Source organism: Pseudonaja textilis, chromosome 2 (assembly GCF_049901715.1).
Source record: "Pseudonaja textilis isolate UNSWEBS1 chromosome 2, rPseTex1.2, whole genome shotgun sequence".
Lineage (NCBI taxonomy): Eukaryota > Metazoa > Chordata > Lepidosauria > Squamata > Elapidae > Pseudonaja > Pseudonaja textilis.
Genome location: NC_141991.1, coordinates 7,056,983 through 7,078,837, shown reverse-complemented (window position 1 = coordinate 7,078,837; position 21,855 = coordinate 7,056,983). Strand labels below are relative to the sequence as shown.

General features: G+C 44.1%; 3 protein-coding genes across 3 annotated transcripts in view; 1 reads left to right on the top strand and 2 right to left on the bottom strand.

The window, feature by feature from the left end:
- LOC148126636 (vomeronasal type-2 receptor 26-like) overlaps nt 1-21,855 on the bottom strand; it is a 142,237-nt gene that overhangs the window by 111,330 nt on the left and 9,052 nt on the right. The window lies entirely within an intron of this gene.
- Nucleotides 1,244-13,295, top strand: LOC113452202 (uncharacterized). Its single transcript, XM_026723647.2, has 6 exons — nt 1,244-1,942; nt 4,084-4,485; nt 5,471-5,582; nt 7,185-7,261; nt 10,167-10,293; nt 11,859-13,295. The coding sequence occupies exons 1-6, from the start codon at nt 1,850-1,852 to the stop codon at nt 13,166-13,168; spliced, it is 2,121 nt and encodes a 706-aa protein (XP_026579432.2). The 5' UTR covers nt 1,244-1,849; the 3' UTR covers nt 13,169-13,295.
- Nucleotides 16,917-21,846, bottom strand: LOC113452206 (uncharacterized). Its single transcript, XM_087928127.1, has 3 exons — nt 21,824-21,846; nt 20,494-20,623; nt 16,917-19,214 (listed from the first exon to the last, which is right to left on the bottom strand). The coding sequence occupies exons 2-3, from the start codon at nt 20,525-20,527 to the stop codon at nt 17,458-17,460; spliced, it is 1,791 nt and encodes a 596-aa protein (XP_087784253.1). The 5' UTR covers nt 20,528-20,623; nt 21,824-21,846; the 3' UTR covers nt 16,917-17,457.

The window sequence follows — 21,855 nt, the reverse complement described above, 5'->3', positions numbered from 1 at the left end:
CAAGGTATTTCGTCTAAAAGCAAAGCTGTCTTGGTACGAGAGGGAGGGTCGGTGGGTGGAGGGAGAGAGAAATGGGAATTATTTATCTATTTATGTATCTATATCTATCTCTACAACTACCTATCTACCTATCTCTATCTCTTACAGTATCTATATCTATCTATCACCTATCATCCATCTATCTATACTGTATCTGTCTACAGTATCTATCTATCTATCTATCTATCTATCTATCTATCTATCTATCTATCTATCTATCTATCTATCTATCTATCTATCTACTTACCTAGCTATCTCTTCGGCATCTGTCTATGTCTGTCTGTCTGTCTGTCTGTCTCTGTCTGTCTGTCTATCTATCTATCTATCTATCTATCTCTATCTATCTATCTATCTATCTATCTATCTATCTATCTATCTATCTATCTATCTACCTATCTACCTATCTACCTATACCTATCTCTACGGTATTTATCTACCTACCTACCTACCTACCTATATCTATCATTATCATCTATTTATCTTGCAGGAACGGAGGGACACCGAGTGGCCCCCCCTTTTCCTCTGGAAAGAGAAAGGGAGCGGAGAAAAGGGGGGGGGAAAGCAAGGTATTTCCTCTTGATTGCAAAGCTGTCTTGGTACGGGAGGGAGGGAGGGTCGGTGGGTGGAGGGAGAGAGAAACAGGAACTATTTATCTATGTATCTATATCTATCTCTACTGTATCTGTCTGCATCTATCTATCTATCTATCTATCTATCTATCTATCTATCTATCCATCCTCTCTCTCTCTCTTTCTCTCTCTCACACACACACACACACACACACACACACACACACACACACGCCGTGCGATCCTCTTTCCGTGCATTTCTGGGCGCGAGAGTACTCCCTTGTGAAACGGATCAAGTCCAAAAAAAGCCAAAGGAAATAAAAATAATCTGTGGGAAGAGAAGCAAAGAGAGGGAGGACCAGAGGGGAGTGGGGGGGGGGAGAGGCTGAATTGTAAGCTGGCCAGCATCTTCACCTTTTGCTCACTGTGCTTTGCAAGCAGCCCTAAACTTGGTTCTTAGCCAAAAACAAACAACTCAAGCTTTGCAATAAGGGATGAATATCTGTAAATAAAACCACGTGGAGTTGGGATCCAGGTGTGCAGATGGAAAGCAGGACAGCTGCCCAGAACCGGGAGGAGAGGCAGAGGGGCTGTTTTCCACAGCTGTCAGCCCAAACCCATTAAAAAAAAATACATTCATCAGGAATCATAAGATACAACACTTAGTGATAGTCATAGGTTGCTAATAAGCAATCAAATCATACTAGGGAACATCTAATAATATAAATCATAAAGATAAAAGCAACACGATTATAGTCATAAGTGGGAAGAGATGGGTAATAGGAAGGATGACAAGAATAATAGTAATACAGTCTTACTAAATAGTTTGACAGTGTTATGGGAATTGTGTGTTCAGCAGAGTGGTGGCGTTTGGAAAAAAACTCCTTGTGTCTGGTTGTTCTGGTGTGCAGTGCCCTATAGCGTTGTTTTGAGGGTAAAAGTTGAAACAATTTATGTCCAGGATGTGAGGGGTCTGTAGATATTTTCACAGCCCTCTTTTTGACTTGTGCAGGATACAGGTCCTCCATGGAAGGCAGGTTGGTAGTATTGTTGTTTTTTTGCAGTCCTAATTACTCTCTGAAGTCTGTGTCTGTTTTGTTGGGTTGCAGAGCCAAAACAGAGAGTTACAGAGGTGCAGATGACAGACTCAATAATTCCTCTGTAGAACTGAATCAGCAGTTCTTTGGGCAGAGTGAACTTCCTGAATTCACAGAAAAAACATTCTTTGTTGTGCTTTTTTGATGACATTAACATCTACAGAGTATGCAAAAGAGACAATAAGCCAGCCCAAAAGAGAACAAAAAGACTGCAGGACCCCTCCACCAGTAATCTTGGTAAGCTACAGAAAAATGGGATACATGGCAACATCATCAGGTGGATTCACAACTAGCTGACAAACTGTACTCAGTGAGTAGTCCTTAATGGGTCTAAGTCTACACGGAGGGAAGTAAGCAATGGGGTGCTACAAGGTTCTGTCTTAGGCCCAGTATTCTTCAGTATCTTCATAAATGACTTTGATGAGGGAATAGAAGAAGAACTTACCAAATTTGCAGATGACACTAAGCTGGCAGGAAAAGCCAACACCCTAGATGATAACCTCAAGATCCAGATGGATCTTGACAGACTAGAACACTGGGACATGTCTAACAAAATGAAATTCAATGTAGCGAAAAGTAAAGTCCTACACTTAGGCAAGAGAAACCAAAAGTACACATATAGACTAGGTGAAACCAGGCTCGATAGCAGTAACTATGAGAGGGATGTTGGAGTCTTAGTGGACAACCAGCTAAATATGAGCCAATAGTGCGCAGCGGCAGCAAAAAAAGCCAGTGTAATCCTAAATTGCATTAAGAGAGGGGTGTAATCAAGATCAAATGAGGTATTAATACCAGTCTATAAAGCCTTAATAAGACCATACCTAGAATACTGCATCTGTGTTCCATTTCTGTGGTGATTATGACGGGTGGGAATTGATCCAAGAGTTTGTTGCTTAGAGGTAGAGTGACCAATCCCTGGATGAAAGAGCTACAGCTGGATTAAATCCAGAGCCATCTCCTCTCATTGAAGGCTCTCTTCAGGCCTCTTCCAGCAAAGGAATAAGAAATACCTCAAGTTTGGCTGGGATCATGCCCGCAAACACTCATCTTACATGGATTCTTCTCAAAGAATCAAAAAATGTAGACGTGTGAGAACTTCTTCACGAGGCTTGGGTCTCTTCAGTTCCAGTAGTTTATTATCTAATAACGGAGACTATTTGTAGCTCAGGGTTGGCATGAGGGGGTCCTTGGTGCTCTCTGAGCTTGCTTGTTTTCTTGCAGATGTTTCATTATCCAAATTAGATAGCATCGTCAGTGCTACCAGTAGCAGTGATGATGTAACCCAGTTTGGGTAATGAAACTTTTCAAGAAAACAGGTAAGCTCAGAGAGCACCAAGGACCCTTCACAGAATTCAGAACAACAGAGTAGGAAGGGACCTTGGAGCTCTTCTAGTCCAATCCCCTCCTCAAGTAGGAGACCCTATATCAGGGGTCGGCAATCCACGGCTCTGGAGCCGCATGTGGCTCTTTCATCCCTATGCTGTGGCTCCAGGGGTGGGATCCAACTGGCATAACAACCGGTTTGGGGAGCGCGCACATGCACGTCAAATGTGTGCTGCACATGCGTGCGCGCTACCAGCTCTGGCAAGCATTTACCTTTTCCAGCTGACGAGCGGCATTCAGTTGTGCTGCGCAACGCAGCTGAGGAGAAAAACACAGCCACTAAAGGACAGCCTAGAGCCTGGGCAGGTAGGTGGGCCAAACAGCAGACCAAAACCCACTGGTTCTGTGTCAGCTGCTCTTTGGAGCTGCCGGTTCTATAGAACCGGGCTGAACCGGTAGGATCCTACCCCTATGTAGCTGTCTGTTGCCGGTCAGCTCCACAATTGATAGGGCTTTCAGTTACGATAGGTAGAGGAAAAAGGATGCCGTGCTAGGAGGAGACTCTATGGTGGGCGGAGGAGGGACTGGGCTTCAGGGTTGGCAGAGGAAAAAAAGACACTGCGTTAGAGGAGACTCTATGGTGGGGGAAACGGACTTCCAGTTGGCAGAGCAAACAGGACGCCATGCTAGGAAGAGACTCTATGGTGGGGGAAACAGACTTCTGGTCAGCTCCAGAATTGAACAGGGGGCTTCTGCTTAGCCCCTTTGTGGCTCTTTGAGTGTTTAAGGTTGCTGACCCTGGCCCTATACCATGGCTGGTACAGTCACTTCTTAAAAATCTCCAGTGTTGGAAAACACACAGTTTCTGGTGGCAAGTTATACCGCTGGTTAATACCTGGAAGCATCTTCTCTTGCTCAGGAGTTTTCGACTGCAAAGGTATATCATAAGTAAGGAAGGGTGAGATTTTTTCCAGAACCTCCTCGTGCAGTTGAGGTTCCAAGGAAGATCACTTTGGAGATCAGGAAAAAGCTGATCCCATTTTGTTTTTTGTTAGAAAACACAGAGAAAAATGCATGAAGAATACCCAGCAGAGGAAAGACAACGACAATTTCCTTGTCCCGAGACCACCAGAGAAAAAATCAGACCGAAGAACCTAGAGGAAGAAGTGGCTGGATTGCATGAACAGTGTCAGTGTTTCAGAGACTTCCGATATGAAGAGGCCAAGGGACCCCGAGAGCTTTGCAGCCAGCTCCACCAGCTTTGCACCCAGTGGCTGAAACCAGAAAGGATCACCAAAGCTGAGATGCTGGACCTGGTGATCCTGGAGCAGTTTGTGGCCATCCTGCCTCTGGAGATGAAGAGCTGGGTCCAGGAGTGTGAACCAGAGACGAGTTCCCAGGCGGTGGCCTTGGCAGAGGGCTTCCTCCTGAACCAAACAAACGAGGAGAAATTGCAGGTGAGAAGATGCTCTCCTGTTAGTTCCAGATGGATGGTAACACCATTCTTCAATGTTTACCGTATTTTTCGATAAGATGCTCTGAAGTATAAGACACACCTAGCTTTTGGGGAGGAAAACAAGAAAAAAAAAATCTGCTTCTGCCTCCCAGCAATTTGCCTCCTTGAAGCAAATAGCAAACAGCTTATTTCAGCTTCAGCACAGCCTGATTAGCACAAGTAGCCGATTGTCAGTTGGATCGGCTTCCCGACGATCAGCTGTTTCAGGCTGCAGGCTATTGTAGCCTCTGTGTCCCATGTTTTCGGCCTCCGCATGTCCTGTTTTTGGATTCTGCCCCATTTTTGGCCGCCGTGTTCCCCATTTTTGGCCTGTTCCGGGCAGCAAGGATCGGAATGGCTGGAAAATGGGGCGCCCAGAGGCTGAAAATGGGGTGCGTCGTGGGCAAAAACAGGATGCGGAGGCCAAAAATGGGGCGTGCGAAGGCGGCCATAGACTATAGCAATCCCTGCAGCCTGAAACAGCTGATCGCCCAGAGGCCAATCCAACCGACAATCAGCTGTTTGTGCTAATCAGGCTGTGCTGAAGCTGAAACAGACTGCTGTTTGCTGCAAGGAGGCAAATTGCTGGGAGGCAGAGGTCAAAGGGTGGAGTCTGGTGGGTGGGCGGGGCTTCAGCAACATGCGCTGTATAAGATGCACAGACATTTCCACCCACTTTTGGTGGTGGAAAAAGTGCGTCTTACACTCTAAAAAATACAATGGTGTTTTGCTACTTGAGCTTTCTGGAATTATGAACACGATGGCAACATCTGTAGGCAAATTAAGCCCTTGTCACTTTCAGAGGCCATATTTCAAGCGAACTGTTGGGGTACCATGTTTTTGTGTTCCCACTGATGGAAATCTGGGGCTCTGAAATTGGAAGCAAAGGGTAAGAATCTGATAGTATGAATATCCTTAACTCCTCTTGTATGGTATTTCTTGCCCAGGGATCATTTGTGGGAGTGACCTCTGAAAGACTCAAGGCAAGAGGACATCCATCTCAGGAGCTCATCTTCAACAAAATTTCCTCAGAAGATCCAAGTCAGAACCTCTTAACAGGTATGATAAGATTCTTTCCAAGAACTGTAAATTCCTTTGAGATTCTAGTCATAATCCTCCCCACTCTTCCTCCTCCTCCTCCTCTTCTTCCTGTTCTTGCTCTCCTCCACCTCCTCCTCCTCCTTCTTCCTCCTCCTCCTCCTCCTCCTTCCTCCTTCCTCCTCCTCCTCCTCCTCCTCCTCCTTCTTCCTCCTCCTCCTCCTCTTCTTCTTCCTGTTCTTGCTCTCTTCCACCTCCTCCTCCTTCTTCCTCCTCCTCCTTCTTCCTCCTTCATCCTCCTCCTCCTCCTTCTTCTTCCTCCTCCTCCTCCTCTTCCTTCCTCCTTCCTCCTCCTTCTCCTCCTCCTCCTTCTTCCTCCTCCTTCTTCCTCTTCCTCCTTCCTCCTTCTTCCTCCTTCCTCCTCCTCCTCCTCCTCCTTCTTCCTCCTCCTCTCCTCCTCCTCCTCTTCCTCCTTCCTCCTCCTCCTTCCTCCTTCCTCCCTCCTCCTCCTCCTCTTCTTCCTGTTCTTGCTCTCCTCCACCTCCTCCTCCTCCTCCTTCTTCCTCCTTCCTCCTCCTTCCTCCTCCTCCTCCTTCCTCCTCCTCCTTCTTCCTCCTTCCTCCTCCTCCTCTCTTCCTCCTTCCTCCTCCTTCTCCTCCTTCTTCTTCCTCCTCCTCCTCCTTCTTCCTCCTTCCTCCTCCTCCTTCCTCCTCCTCCTCTTCTTCCTGTTCTTGCTCTCTTCCACCTCCTCCTCCTTCTTCCTCCTCCTCCTCCTTCCCTCCTTCCTCCTCCTCCTCCTCCTCCTTCTTCCTCCTTCCTCCTCCTCCTTCCTCCTTCCTCCTTCCTCCTCCTTCTTCTTCCTCCTCCTTCCTCCCTTCTTCCTCCTTCTCCTCCTCCTCCTCCTTCTCCTTCTTCCTCCTCCTCCCCTCCTTCTTCCTCCTTCCTCCTCCTCCTTCCTCCTTCCTCCTCCTCCTCCTCCTCCTTCTTCCTGTTCTTGCTCTCTCTCCACCTCCTCCTCCTCCTTCTTCCTCCTCCTCCTTCTTCCTCCTTCATCCTCCTCCTCCTCCTTCTTCTTCCTCCTCCTCTTCCTTCTTCCTCCTTCCTCCTCCTCCTCCTTCTCCTCCTCCTCCTTCTTCCTCCTCCTTCTTCCTCCTCCTCCTCCTCCTCCTCCTTCCTCCTTCCTCCTTCCTTCCTCCTCCTTCCTCCTCCTCCTTCTTCCTCCTCCTCCCTCCTCCTCCTCCTCCTCCTCCTTCTTCCTCCTTCCTCCTCCTTCTCCTCCTCCTCCTTCTTCCTCCTCCTCCTTCTTCCTCCTCCTCCTCCTCCTCCTTCTTCCTCCTTCCTCCTCCTTCTCCTCCTCCTCCTTCTTCCTCCTCCTCCTTCTTCTTCCTCCTCCTCCTTCCTCCTCCTCCTCCTCCTTCCTCCTTCCTCCTCCTCCTCCTCCTCTTCTTCCTGTTCTTGCTCTCCTCCACCTCCTCCTCCTCCTTCCTCCTCCTCCTCCTCCTCCTCCTCCTCCTCCTCCTTCCTCCTCCTCCTCCTTCCTCCTTCCTCCTCCTCCTCCTTTCTGGATGTCATTAAGGATCTTTTCAGAAAGCCTACTTTCCCCTAATTTTGTCTTTCTCACAGGGAGAAAAACATCGCCTGTGTTTGCAGAATCAGATCCTTTTGATAAAGCAAAACCAGCATCCATACCTGTAGTTCGGGTAAGTGGAGAACATGGGAAAGATGCAGAAAAATAGGGCAGCATGATGTGCGTTTCGTAACTCTAGGCACATCATGCTGCCCTATTTTTTTTCAGTCTTTTAGGGCTTGCTGTTTTTTCCTTCTCTGGGCTTGCCTACGCTTCTCTCTCCTTGTCCTTGGTTCAGTGGAGGAGGCAGCTGTTCCTCATCAGAGGGGATCGGCTGCCTATGGGCACCACTGCCTGTCAGCAGCCTATCCTCCCCTGTGTCTGTGAAGGTAGAGAGCTGTCTGTCTCGACGACCACCTCCCCCAATGCCTGAGGGGCCCAGGACAGCATCGTCTTCAGCCCCGGCCTTTCCAAACATGCCAAGGGAGACATGCCATCCCTGTTGGAAGATCCCAGTTCCATCTCCTCCTCCTCCTCCAAACCAGACCATGACCTGAGATAGATACAGATTAAGAGAGTTGGAAGGGACCTTGTAGGTCATTTAATCCAGGGGTCTCCAACCTTGGCAACTTTAAGACTTATTGACTTCAATTCCCAGAATTCCTCAGCCAGCAAAGCTGAAGCCCACAAACAAAGCTGGCTGCGGAATTCTGGGAGTTGAAGTCAATAAGTCTTCAAATTGGAGACCCCTGATCTAGTCCACCCCTGCAAGCAGACCCTACATCATTTTTGACAGATGCCAGCCCAGTCTCCTCTTAAAGCTTCCAGTGATGAAGCTCCCACAAATTCTGAAGGCAACTTCTGTTCCATTAGTTGATTGTTATCACTGTCAGAAAGTTTCACCTTATTTCCAGGTTAAATCTCTCCTCGTTCAGTTTCCATCCATTATTCCTTGTCTCGCCGACAGGCTGTTTAGAAAATAGCTTGACCCCCCTCCTCCTCTCTGGGGCAGCCCCTCAAATATTGGAGGACTGCTATCCTGTCTCCCCGGTCCTTCTCTTTAATAGACTAGCCAAGCCCAGTTCCTGCAACCATTCATCGTATGTTTTAGTCTCCAGTCCCCTAATCATCTTGGTTTCTCTTCTCTGCACTTTTTTTCTAGAGTCTCAACATCTTTTTTATAATGTGGTGACTAAAACTGAATGCAGTAGTCTAGCTGTGGTCTTACTAAGGCTTTATAGAGTGGTATTAATACTTCCCTTGATCTTGATTGTATCCCTCTGTTAATGCAACTTAGGATTGCATAAGCTTTTTTGGCTGCTGCCGCTGCACACTGCTGGCTCATATTTAGCTGGTTGTCCACTAAGACTCCAAGATCCACCTCACAGATACTGCTAGGAGGCAGGGAATGCTGTGGGTCCCATCCCTGAGGGAGATTCACCTGGTGGGACCTGGAAGAAGGGCCTTCTCTGTGATGGCTCCCTCTCTCTGGAACATCATTCCTCCAGAGATTCAGTGCATTCTTCCAGAAAGTGCTGAAGACCTGGTTCTGCCAGCAGGCCCCTGTGGAACCCAGAGCGGGATGGAGCCCATCAAATGGCTTGTGTGATCTGCTGACGTTGGGATGGGGGGTGGGGGTGGGAGTTGGAGGTGATTTTTATATTTTTGTTTTTCCAGATTTTGTTCTATTGTACTTTATTAATTTATTTGATTCTTTCTGTTAGTTTTGTTTTTTAAATTTTAAATATGGTTTTACATTCTGTAAGCCGCCTCAAGTCGACATGGGTGAATAGGGGGCAATATCAATTCAATAAATAAATAAATATTAAGCCCGGTTTCACCCAGTCTATATGTCAGGGGTGGGCAAACGTTTTGGCTCGGGGGGCCTCATTGACTTTTAAAATTTGACAGATGGGCCACCACCTGGTGTCGAAATGCCTGTCATTACAAGTCAAAATCAAATGAATGCAATCATTCAATCATTCACATCAAACCTTAATGCTGTACCAATCTTCGGCGGGCCGGATTAAAAAGACCAACGGGCCGGATGTGGCCCCTGGGCCGTAGTTTGCTCACCCCTGCTATATGTGTACTTTTGGTTTTTCTTGCCTAAGTGTAAGACTTTACACTTGAGGCAAGGAAGACTCCTTTGCTACCTAACTTAAGTGAGATGGACCACAGGCACTCTTATTGAATCATTCACAATCTAAACCTTTGATCCACAATGCGTGGTTGGTCTGAGGTCTATCTATTTTCTTTGACATCATTTGAATCTTCAAGTAAAGAACCCATCCTTTTTGTGATGACTCAGGGCGTGGCACACAGGCAACACAGTCAGATAACCAATAAGAATCCCTTTCTTATCTCCAACTTTGCCCCCAATGTCCAGGTTACCTTTGGGCTGGAGAAAAACTCTCCCAGGAACAGTCTTTGACTGTAGAAAATTCAGTCCAAAACAAGTTACACACAAACTGTAATTTAAAATCCAAACAAATCAAACTGAAGTAATTAGTTTGGCAGGGCAGGAGCAGGAATTTCAAACTTGAAAGCATGGCAAAACTCACAATATTGGGAAGACGCCAGGAACATAGATAAGCCACGATGCTAGAAGATAACTCACGTTTGCTCCCAACAGCTTTCTGCACACAGCTTGCCTTTTTTATACACTGTTCCCAGCTGCAGATAATGAAGGGGATCAGGGCCCTTTCCTCCCCTGTAAGCCATGCAACCCACATTGTTCTCTTCTCCGTTCCTCCCTGCATGACCTAGAATGAAGAGGGGGTGGCCTGGGTCTTCCTCTGAATTCCCTCTCCCTTGTTCTACCTCTTTCCTGCTCTGCCCAACCGGACTTTGCCCTTCCTCAGTTTCTTCCACAGCCAACGGAGCCACACTCCCACTCCCTGTCAGCTGTTCGGCTTCCTCCTCTGAGTCAGATTCCAACAGGGGCATGATACTTTTTAAGATACGTGACTTAAGATAGAGAACTTGTAAGAACATCCTGGACATTACGTTCACTGGGAACTTTCTCTTTCTTTCAGAATCGCGTGTCCTTCCAGGATGTGGTCGTCTTTTTCACCGAAGAAGAGTGGGCCTTACTGGACCCTCATCAAAAAGCTTTGCATCGTGAGGTCATGCTGGAAAATTCAAGAAACGTGGCTTTTCTAGGTAAGGGCCTTGATTTATCCTGATTTGTACATATGTTTTTCGATCTCCTTCTCTTTCGAAATACCCGTAGTTGGTCCTCAACTTACAACAGTTGGTTTAGTGACCATTCATAGTTACGATTGCACTGAAAAAAGTGACTGATGACTGTTTTTCACTGTTACAGCTGTTGCAGCATCCTCATGGTCACGTCATCAAAATTTGGATGCTTGGTAATTGGTTCATATTTATGACGGTTGCAGTGTCCTCAGATCATGTGATCAGGTTTTGCGACCTTGTGACAAGCAAAGTGAACAGGGAAGACAGATTCACTTAACAATCAGGCTACAGGGGATCCTCAACTTAAAACGGTTCATTTAGTGACCAGTTACAATGGCACTGAAAAATGTGACTTTTTAAAATTAAATTTAAGCATCATCTTGGTTTTCAAGTTTAGAAAGTGGAAAGGACTTTTATATGCTGTTTTTATGAATGTTGTGTTCTGACCAAGGCTTCCTGAGACCGTAATTAAGCAAACAACTCTTGTTTTATTTCAATGCTGGGAATTATGTTCATTCCCAGCCCGTAATGAGTCCCAAATAGTCTCTTGAGATAAGCACCCACCTTTATCTCCTTTGAATTGTTGCCAACAACTGAAGTGCCCAATTAACTGTAAAAGCCAAACGAATTACAAAGTCTACAGACCTTCAAGGTTTAATCCAAACAGAGCGAACGACATTGCTTCCTGCAAAGGTTCCTGTCCCTTTGCACTTCCTTTATATCTTATGGGAGGGGTAATCACCTCCAAGCCTTACTCCCGAGTCACCCCTTTTGTCTTAGCTGCTCTTGCTTTCTGGTAGCTTTGTGCACATGCGCACTGGGAACAGGCTCTCCTTGTTCCTCTGCCTCACTGTTGCCAGATTCTGGAGGCTCCAGAGTCAGCACTTAACTCCCTGATGGCCCTGGCCTCATCTCTACATCAGATGCAGGATCCTTGTCCGAGTCCTCCCCAGACTCCCAGACTGGCCCTTGTTCTGACCCCAACATGTTGTGCATTAATGCTGTATTCTGTGATGCCATATGAAATAAATGAGAGATTTGAAATGCTGGAGTTAAAATGGCAATGCATGGAGTTTATTTTTTCTTGGGAATTCATTTTTTCTTTATTATTCTAACAGCTATTACAGGTAGTCCTCGACTTACAATGGTTCATTTAGTGATCGTTCAAAGTTACAACGGCATTGGAAAAAGTGACTTATGGTTTTTCACACTTAACGACTGTTAAAGCATCCCTATACTCATGTGATCAAAATTCGGACATTTGCCAACTGATTCATATTTATGATGGTTGCAGTGTCCTAAGGTCATGTGATCCTCTTTGGCGACCCTCTGACAAGCAAAGTCAATGGGGAAGCCAGATTCACTTAGCAATCATGTTACTTACTTAACAACTGTGGCAAGAAAGGTCGTAAAATGGGGCAATATTTATTTAACAAATGTTTCACTTAGCAACAGAAATTTTGGGCTCAATTGTAGTTGTAAGTTGAGGACTACCTGTACTTATCTTTTCTTTTTTAAACCCCTTGCAGGTGATGGGCAAGAGAATAAGACTAATGAGAAGGCAAGGATGTTTCCATTGCAAACAGTTAAGAATGAAGGACAAGAAGAGATGTTTCAAAATATATGGAGACCAGAAGAAGGTGAGGACAACTGGCCAAGTGATCAGGATGAGACGTTCTCAACTACTTTAAATATGGAAACACAGGACCTCCAGACCCAAGAACATCAGAAGCGAAAGAAAAAGGGACATAATTCATGGTATGGAGAACAGTTCAAAGATAAACCTGATAGAAACAAAGATTGTCGGATCCTCACAAAAGCGAAAGCTTGTGAACGCAGAGACCGTGTAGAGAGTTACTATGAGAACTTCCCTCTGGCGTTATATCAGAGCGTCTCCACAGAAAACAAACCGTATCAATGCGTGGAATGTGGGAAAAGCTTCAGCCACTCTAGTTCCCTCACTTCCCATAAAAGGATCCACACGGGGGAGAAGCCGTACAAATGCCCAGAGTGCGGGAAAAGCTTTCGGCGCAATACCGACCTTACATCTCACAAAAGGGTCCACACGGGTGAGAAACCCTTCAAATGTATGGAATGTGGAAAGGGCTTTACAATGAACAGCAACCTGACGTTACATAAAAGGATCCACACCGGGGAGAAACCCTTTCAATGCATGGAGTGCGGAAAGAGCTTCATTCAAAGGGGTCACCTCACTTGCCACATGAGAATCCACACCGGGGAGAAGCCATACATGTGCGTGGAGTGCGGAAAAACTTTCAGGTGGAGCAGTCACCTGCCTAACCACATGAGGATCCATACTGGGGAGAAGCCGTACAGCTGTGCGGACTGCGGAAGGTGCTTCAGAGACCGCAGTGCCTTTCAGGCCCATCGAAGGATCCACACAGGAGAGAAATGTATAAAGTGTACGGAATGCGGGAAGACTTGCAGAGGCAGCACGGATCTCACGATCCACAAAAGGATCCACACAGGGGAGAAACCTTACAAATGCCTGGAGTGCGGAAAGAGCTTCATTAGAAGCAGTCACCTATCTTCCCATAAAAACATCCATCCAGGAGATAAGCCGTTTAAATGTCTGGAGTGCGGAAAGAGCTTTACTCAAAGCTGTTACCTCACCTACCATAAAAGGATCCACACGGGGGAAAAACCTTACAAATGTCTGGAGTGTGGAAAGGGCTTCAGCAGGAGCAGTCACCTTTCTTACCATAGAAACATCTACCATGGGGAGAAACCCCATAAATGTATGGAGTGTGGGAAAAACTTTACTCAGAGCTGTTACCATGTGTCCCATAAAAGTGTCCATGTAAAGGAAAGCCCATAAAAATATTGTATGCGTATTTTACTGCATCTTCTTGTTTTTACATTTTTTTTGTAAACTTATCTTGAGTGGTTATAGAAATAGAAAGGTGTGGTATAAATGTAATAATCAATAAAAAATAATTACTGCCTGAAGCGAGTCCGTCTTTATTTGTTCAGTGACCAATTCTGGAGTCTGATAGTGTAGTATATACCATTATACTACTATGATCTAGTGGTCCACTTCCAAATTCATAATCTTATCCTATTGGTGTCTTATGATTTATAAATTGTTATTTATTATGATCTATGACTGTTTATATGTACACTGAGAGCTTCCACACTGGAGACAAATTCCTTGTGTGTCCAATCATACTTGGCCAATCAAAAATCCTGTTCTGTTCCTGTTCCCATTCCTATTCTTATTCCTATTCTTCTATCTTCCTCTCCCCTTCCCCTCCCCTCCCAGAAGTTTGACCCTACTGCTCAATGGAGGCTAAGCTGACCGAGAGCATCTTGGTGCTTCTATTTTGCATACCATGTTGCTCAGGAATATGAAAATACCTGAGCCAAAACAAGAAAGAATGATAGAGTATCAGAGATGGAAGGGGCCTTGGAGGTCTTCTCAGGGTCCTCTCCTTGATTAATTTTCATCCATTGTTTCTTGCCTTCTGGTGCTTTGGAAAATAAGTTGACTCCCTTTTCTTTGTAGCAGCCCCTCAAATACTGGAAAATAGCTATCATGTCCTCCTTAGTCCTCCTTTTCTCTAGACTAGCCAGGCCCAGTTCCTGCAACCGTTCTTCATATGTTTTAATCTCCAGGCCTTTCATCATCTTAGTTGCTCTTCTCTGCACTTTTTCTAAAATCGCAACATCTTTTTTCGTAATGTGGTGACCAAAACTGGATAATGTATTCCAGGTGTAGTCTTACTAAGGTTTAGTAAGTAGTACTAATACTTCATGTGATTTTGATTCTATGCCTCTGTTCCTACAACCGAGGATTGTATTAGCTGTTTTGGCTGTTGTCACAAACTTCAGGCTCATATTTAAGTGATCGTCCACTAAGGCTCTAAGGTCCCTCTCACTGTTTTCGAACCAGGTTTCACCTAATCTGTACTTGTACCTTTGATTTTTCCTGCGTAAGTGCCTCTAGGACTGTGCACTTGCTTACTATAGAACCTGTAGGAAGTCAGCATCCCAACCCCTCCAGAAAGAAAACTTTCCTAGGATCAAATCATTCATTTCTCTCCACTACCAGGAAAATACTCCAGGCAGTCCCTGCAACCAGGGGTGGGATTCAAATTTTTAACAACTGGTTATGTGGCCGTGGCTTAGGTGGTGGGCATAGCTTGGTGGTCATGTGACTGGGTGGACATGGCTTGGTAGTCATGTTATTGGCTGGGTGTGGCCAACTCAATATCACATTGAGGCACACATCTCACCTGGCCTCTCATGACAACAGTTGTAAGTGTGAAAAATGATCGTAAGTCACTTTTTTCAATGCCATTGTAACTTTGAACAGTCACTCCACACAAGCAAAGGAAGGAAAAAGAACTCCAGAGAAGTTCCTGAGACAGGAAGTTTAGTCCTGTCCAGAATGTAATAAGGGTTAATGGAGAGGCAGTTTCTGTGAGCAACATCAGAATGTTTCCTTCCTGCCTTCCTTACAGGATAACCAGTTCTCCGAACTGCTTAGAATGTTAACAACCGGTTCTAGCGAATAGGTGCAAACTGGTAGAATCCCACCCCTGCCTGCAACAGTTAAGTTTTATGAATGAGAGTTTTTGTATCTATTGAGAAAACTGGAGCATTCCATTCAGTATCCATTTACAGAAACCCAGGCCAGCCTATTCAGAAACAAAATGCCTTCAGCCACAGCTCCCACAGAAGGCTGGAGCTAATGGAATTAAAAATTTACATTCCCCCACCAAAATTTTAAGGTCAGGACCTTTAGCAATAGCACTTAGACTTAAATACCGCTTTATAGTGCTTTACAGCCCTCTCTAAGTGGTTTACAGAGTCAGCATATTGCTCCCAATCATTTTGGGTCCTCATTTTACACACCTCAGAAGGATGTAAGGCTGAGTCAAACTTGAGCCTGGTGGGATTTGAGCTGTCAAATTACAGGCAGCCAATAGTCTGCAGAAGTGGCCTGCAGTACAACACTCTAATCACTGCGCCACCGAGGTTCTTTAGGACATAAAAGGATTAACTCACCACCATTGGAATAGCAAAAAACACAAGGCTCAATACATTGCACAACCCCCTGGAGCATCTCAATCACCAAACCCCAGAACTCTATAAAAATCCATCCACTCACTCAGCCATTTTGTCAGCCACCCGAGAAACATGCTGCTATCATTGAAGTTTCTGGAAATAAAATAAATAGACCTTTCCTTGTAGCCAGCATCCATGTTGTTTCCAGCATTCTTCTCCCGATTTGGAACTGAGCTGGATTTTTCTTCCCACAAATCTTTTGAGCAGCCCAGAAACTAAAGAGGTAGCAAAATCTTAAAGAGAATGGAGATTCAGATGTGACACTTGGGTGTAGAACGCCCTTCTCGTCGAAAAGGAAGCAAAGAATCTCATCCTGCAGAGGTAAAAGCCACATGCAAAGGCTTATGAGAAAAAGGGAGAGACTGACTCAGATCCTATGTTCCCCTGCTGCCCCTTTTCATGCACAGTTCAGGCGGGGGACTGAAAAGAAGCATCAAAATTCAGGATTCCCAGAAAGGAGGAGGGGATATTTGGGAGACACCCCTTTTCTCGAAATGTGTGGCTGGATTAAGCCCCCTGCTTTGCCCAAAGACAAAGCACATAATAGAGGAGAATGAGAATGTTAAGATATTTTAATAGCTGGAACAGTAAACTGGACCAAAATATACAGTGGTAGTTGATTGGTTGGAGTGTACAGGCTCCTGCATGAGGCAATCTACATTGGTTGCTGGGTGTCAAGGGGGAGTCTCCCTTTTTCCCCGCCTTTTTTTCTGTGTGTTTCCTATGCTGTTCCGTGATTTACCTCACAATTTACCTCATGATGTAGGGATATGCCTGACTATCTTAGTAACTTTAATTCAGAATTCTCCAAACTTGGTAACTTGAAGTCCAAAAGTCTTAAAGTTGCCAAGTTTGGGGACCCCTGCTGTAAATAGAGATGTTGAATATATGCGTTTTATATAAAACTACAAGTTCGTGTCAGTGTCTCTGACTTGATTTGGGACACCGGCTGCACAATTTCCTGACAGAGAACATGTATTACTCTAAAAACCCCTTTTTAGTAAAGAAACCCCCCCCCCCCATTTTTTAGTGACTTCCTTAAAGATATACACACCGAATGAGAAAAGAACATTTCCTTATGTTTCTCATAAGTTTTGCTGTGTCACTTTGCATGGAATTGCCCGATGAAACATTATGTTTTTTTAAAAAAAATTAAAACAACTAGAAATAAGCAGGAATAAATCATTGTGACACTAGGGAAATGTAGTTTTGGCATAGGGTTACACAGGGAAGAGATCAAAGCTGCGACAAAACCAGACTACTGCTAAAACATTAAATCATTCAGAAAGATGTTATTAGGTATAACATCAGAAAAACTTGATAAGCAAAGTATATATTTAATATTGCATACTTTAATAGCAGCAAGGATACTTGCACAATATTGGAAAAATGAAGAAAAATGAAGAAACAGTGAGATGAAGAGATAATTAGGAAGATACTAGACTGTCCAGAAATGGATACTTACATTGAAAATCAAACAGAAAGAAAACACAGAATATTATCAAACATGGACTTTATTTTACCAGTGGTTGGAAAAAAGAGGGGGAGATTAAGAATGTAATCTGTATCACTAAGCAATTAAATAACCCAGAAAACACAATGATTAATTAAGCACTAACAAAATGTAAACAATAGAAAATCAATCTGTTGGTCACAGAAAAAGAAGTGCAAAATCTATTTCACAGACAAAAGCCAGTAAAAGCACCAGGCCCAGACAAGATAACTCCTTCTTGCATAAGTCTCTGCTGACCAATTGGCCCCCATCTTCACACGAATCTTCAATAAATCACTAGAGATGCGCTATGTTCCTTCTGACTTCAAACGCTCTACCATGATCCCAGTGCTGAAGAAATCTTCCATCAAGGAACTGAATGACTACAGACCAGTTGTTCTAACATAGGTAGTTATGAAAACCTTTGAAAGGCTAGTGCTGTCCTTCAGAGGGGGATAAAATGAGGACCCAGATTGCTGGGGACCATATGCTGAACTTGTAAACTGCTCAGAGTGCTGTAAAGCATTGTGGAGTGCAATATAAGTCTAAGTGGAATTGCTATTGCTGCATAGTTTCTCCCGAGTGTGGATTCTTTTATGAGAAGTAAGACTACCATTTTGAGCAAAGGTCTTCCCACACTCCATGCATTTATATGGCTTCTCTCCTGTGTGGATTTTGTTATGGCAAGTAAGACCATACTTTCGAGCAAATGACTTTCCACAATTCATGCATTTATATGGTTTCTCCCCTGTGTGGCTCATCTTATGGCAATTAAGATGATATCTTCGAGCAAAGGTCTTTCCACACTCCATGCATTTATATGGCCTCTCCCCTGTGTGGATCATCTTATGGCGAATAAGATGGGTTCTATGAGCAAAGGCCTTTCCACACTCCATGCATTTATACGGCTTCTCCCCCGTGTGGATCTTGTTGTGGCTACTAAGTCCACTGCCCTTAGCAAAGGTCTTTCCACACTCCATGCATTTATACGGCTTCTCTCCCGTGTGGATCTTATTGTGGCAACTAAGTCCACTGCTCTGAGCAAAGGTCTTTCCACATTCCATGCATTTAAATGGATTTTCCTGTGTGTGGAACTTTTTGTGCATTCTTAGGCCATTGCTCTGAGCAAAGGTTTTTCCACACTCCATGCATTTAAATGGTTTCTCTCCTGTGTGGATCCTTTTGTGTATTTTTAGGTAACTGCTATAAGCAAAAGTCTTCCCACACTCCATGCATTTATATGGCCTCTCCCCTGTGTGGATCATCTTATGGCGAATAAGATTAACTCTTTGAGCAAAGGTCTTTCCACATTCCATGCATTTATACAGCTTCTCCCCTGTGTGGATCACCTTATGGGAAATAAGATAACCTCTTTGAGCAAAGGTCTTTCCACATTCCATGCATTTAAATGGCTTCTCTCCTGTGTGGATCCTTTTGTGTATTTTTAGGTAACTGCTATAAGCAAAAGTCTTCCCACACTCCATACATTTATATGGCCTCTCTCCTGTGTGGATCATCTTATGGCAATTAAGATGGCCTCTTTGAGCAAAGGTCTTTCCACACTCCATACATTGAAATGGCTTCTCCCCTCTGTGGATCATCTTATGGCAATTAAGATGCCCTCTTTGAACAAAGGACTTTCCACACTCCATGCATTTATATGGCTTCTCCCGTTTGTGGATCAACTTATGGGAAATAAGTTTACCTCTTTGAGCAAAGGTATTATCACACTCCATGCATTTATACAGTTTCTCTCCGGAGTGGATCCTTTTATGGGAAATAAGATTACTACCTCTTCTGAACCTCTTACCATACTCTCTGCATTTGTAGAGCTTCTCCCCAGTGTGAATCCTTTCATGGGAAGTCAGTTGCCTGCTTGTTCTAAAATATGTTCCACTTTCCAAACATTTATAAGGCTTCTCTTTTATGTCAATCGCTTTTTGAGATGTAAGGAACTGATTTCCAAGAGAAGGAATGAATGTCTCATTGTAATTTTGTCCATTTTGTCTTCTTGTAGTATCTTCTCCTTTGTTTTGGCTTAAATTGTGTTCATTTACATGTAGCTTAACTTTGATTGGCTTCACACTTTTCCCAATATTTTTTTTTCTTATTTTCTCTTGCTGGGCAAGAAAGTCTTGCATCGGAGCATCAGTGGAAGATGAGCTTTCTTGATTCCAATTATTTGGCTGGTTTCGTTCATGGCTTTTGAATGCCATTCGAATTCCAAACTTCTCCATTCCTTCTTTAGCATTGATCACTTGGGACTGTTCACAGGAATCTTGACTCTCCTGCCCATTGTTACCTTCAAAGGAAAAGAGAAATTATAATGATAACAAGGTTACAGAAAAAGGTCAAACTGTACAAAGTCAAGTGAATTTCCTTTTGAATTTTTCTGAAATTCCATTATATTGAACATTTGCATGCTTACAGTGGTGTGATATAGACATGGTGATTTCTATATTCATGAGCCATCCAAGCTTTGAAAATATCTAGAAAACATATCTTTACAATTATCTATATACATGCATATTTCACTCAACGTCTCTTTTGAGTTAAGAAAAAATTAGGGGAAACATCCAAGGAAGAATTAGGAGAAACTTAAGATTTATTGGGGTGGGTTAATTTCAGCAGAGACCTGTGAGAACTGAAACAATTTTGAAAGAAGCTCCTTCTTCCCTGATGCACCTTGGAGCAGCTGCTGCATGACATCTGTCTGCTCGGCCTGTTCCTTGATCCCAGCGATGAGACTTTGGAGCAAAGTTCCTTGCTTGAAGTCTCCCATTGGCTTGTAAACGCTCTTCACGCGGAGACTGTAAAGGTTGGGAGGTTTCAAGAATGGCTATTTCGCTGTCCAAAGCAAGGGCTTTTTGGCAGATCTGGTACAGGCTTCTGTTGGCACAGAACGGACGCCTAAACCATTTTAGTGTGAGATCACACGAGACTAGTCAGGTAAGATCTCAGGCTACTAGACTCACATGATCTCGCACTGCAGTACTTCAGGCCTGTGTTTTTTTAAGAACTGAAGACTGCATGAAATCCAGGGCAAAGGTTTTTGAAAATGAAGAGGCTTCCCTTTGTTTGCAAAGCATTTTGCCCTGGGTGTTGCACAAGCCTTGGTTTGCAGAGAACGGAGGCCTAAAGTACTGTAGTATGAGATCACATGAGATCTTTAGTGCGGGATTTCCACTACTGATCTCACCTATCTCTCACTATATTAGGCCTCTTCTTTCTGCAAATGCTCTTCCATGGCCTGAGTGTGCAAGTTCTGTTCTCACACAATTTGGGGAGGTTTCAGAAGACAAATGAGAACACGTTCTTTTCACATGACCTCCAGAGGTTACAGAAAAGCACACCCCATTCTTCTGGGCCTCCACAGATAAGTTCAAATAGAAATGAAAAAATACAGATAAGAAATGGCATCTAAGGAAAGAGACATTCTCTTTCCTTCCTTGGAGTACCAGAAGGCTGGATATTTTCCTTTTCCCTTCCAAGAGTCGATATCTCATTCGTGATTTTTTAAATAAAAAGTAATTATAATCTGACTTCTTGAACTTTCTGATTTGGGACAAGAAAACTCCTACCCAGAGAAACCACGTTCATATGGTTTTCAAGCATGACTTCCAAATGTAGTGCTTTTTGGTCCGGATCCAGCTGAGACCATTCCTCCTCAGAGAAATACACAGCCACCTCCTCGAATAACACCTGACTCCGCTGAACATGGAAAAAAGAACAGAACAGGGGGATTTGCAAGATCTGTTCAACTTCATCAATGATTTAAACAAGGCAATAGAAGGGGAATTCATCAAATTTGCAAACAAGACCAAATGGATAGGAACACCAACACTGCACAAGATAGGCTCACGGTATAGAAGGATCGACAGATTGACACCTTCTAACAAAATGAAATTCAATTATGAGAAATGTAACACGCTACATTTAGGAAAGAAAAACCAAATGCACGGGCATAGAATAGGTGACACCTGGCTGAAAAGTAGTAAGTGGAACAGGGATCTTGGAGTCCTAGCGGACAATCATTTCAACATGAGCCAGCAGTGTGCGACAGTCGCCAAAAAAAAACCCCAAAACAGAACCAAAGATTGTATAAGGAGAGGAATAATACAATCAAGATCACATGAAGTGTTAGTACCACTTTATAATGCCTTGGTAAGACCACACTTAAGAGTACTGCATCCAGTTTTTGTCACCAGGCTATAAAAAGATGTTGAGACTCTAGAAAAAGTACAGAAAAGAGCAACCAGGATGATTAGGGGACTGGAGGCTAAAACATACAATGACCGGTTGCAGAAACTGGGCATGGCTAGTCTAGTGAAGAGAAGGACCAGTGAAGACATGATAGCAGTCTTCCAATATTTGAGAGACTGCCACAGAGGGGAGGGGGTCAAGCTATTTTCCAAAGCACCTGAAGGCCAGGCAAGGAATAATGGAGAAATTTTCTGACAGTGAAAGCAATCAACCAATGGAACAGAAGTTTCCTTCAGAAGTTGTGGGAGGTTCATCATTGGGAGCTTTTAAGAGACCAGTCTGCCAACTGTCAGAAATGGTGTAGGGGGTTGGACTAGATGACCTATAAGTCCCTTCCAACTCTGTTAAGCTGTACCTTATGAGATTGATGACTTATAAAAAGAATGGGGGGATGTAGAAGTTGCTGCCACTGTGATACGTTTAATCCTAATTCTTGAAGGACTTTAAAAGAAGTGTTTCTTGTAAACGCAAAGTTGGAGGAGTACCTTGCAGAACAAGATAACTAGAGGAAGCTATGTTGACTGATAGCAACTTCAACCTGCTATTCTGCTGTCCATGTTGTGGAAGGAGACAAAAATAATCCAGTCCAAACACCCACTTCACTTCCTGAAGGGAGAAAGCAAATCTGATAACTTTTCCCTTTCTTACTTGATTTGGAGGTCCAACCGTTGTTTGATTTC

What these genes read in the sequence shown, in the direction of transcription:
- LOC113452202 (XM_026723647.2), top strand. Translation starts at nt 1,850, where the DNA reads ATGACATTAACATCTACAGAGTATGCAAAAGAGACAATAAGCCAGCCC. An exon ending in CCCCTCCACCAGTAATCTTG is followed by an intron (nt 1,943 to 4,083) that starts GTAAGCTACAGA and finishes GTTTTTTGTTAG; the next exon opens with AAAACACAGAGAAAAATGCA. An exon ending in AAGAAACGTGGCTTTTCTAG is followed by an intron (nt 10,294 to 11,858) that starts GTAAGGGCCTTG and finishes AACCCCTTGCAG; the next exon opens with GTGATGGGCAAGAGAATAAG.
- LOC113452206 (XM_087928127.1), bottom strand. Translation starts at nt 20,527, where the DNA reads ATGCTTGAAAACCATATGAACGTGGTTTCTCTGG. An exon ending in TATGAACGTGGTTTCTCTGG is followed by an intron (nt 19,215 to 20,493) that starts GTAGGAGTTTTC and finishes TTTCCTTTGAAG; the next exon opens with GTAACAATGGGCAGGAGAGT.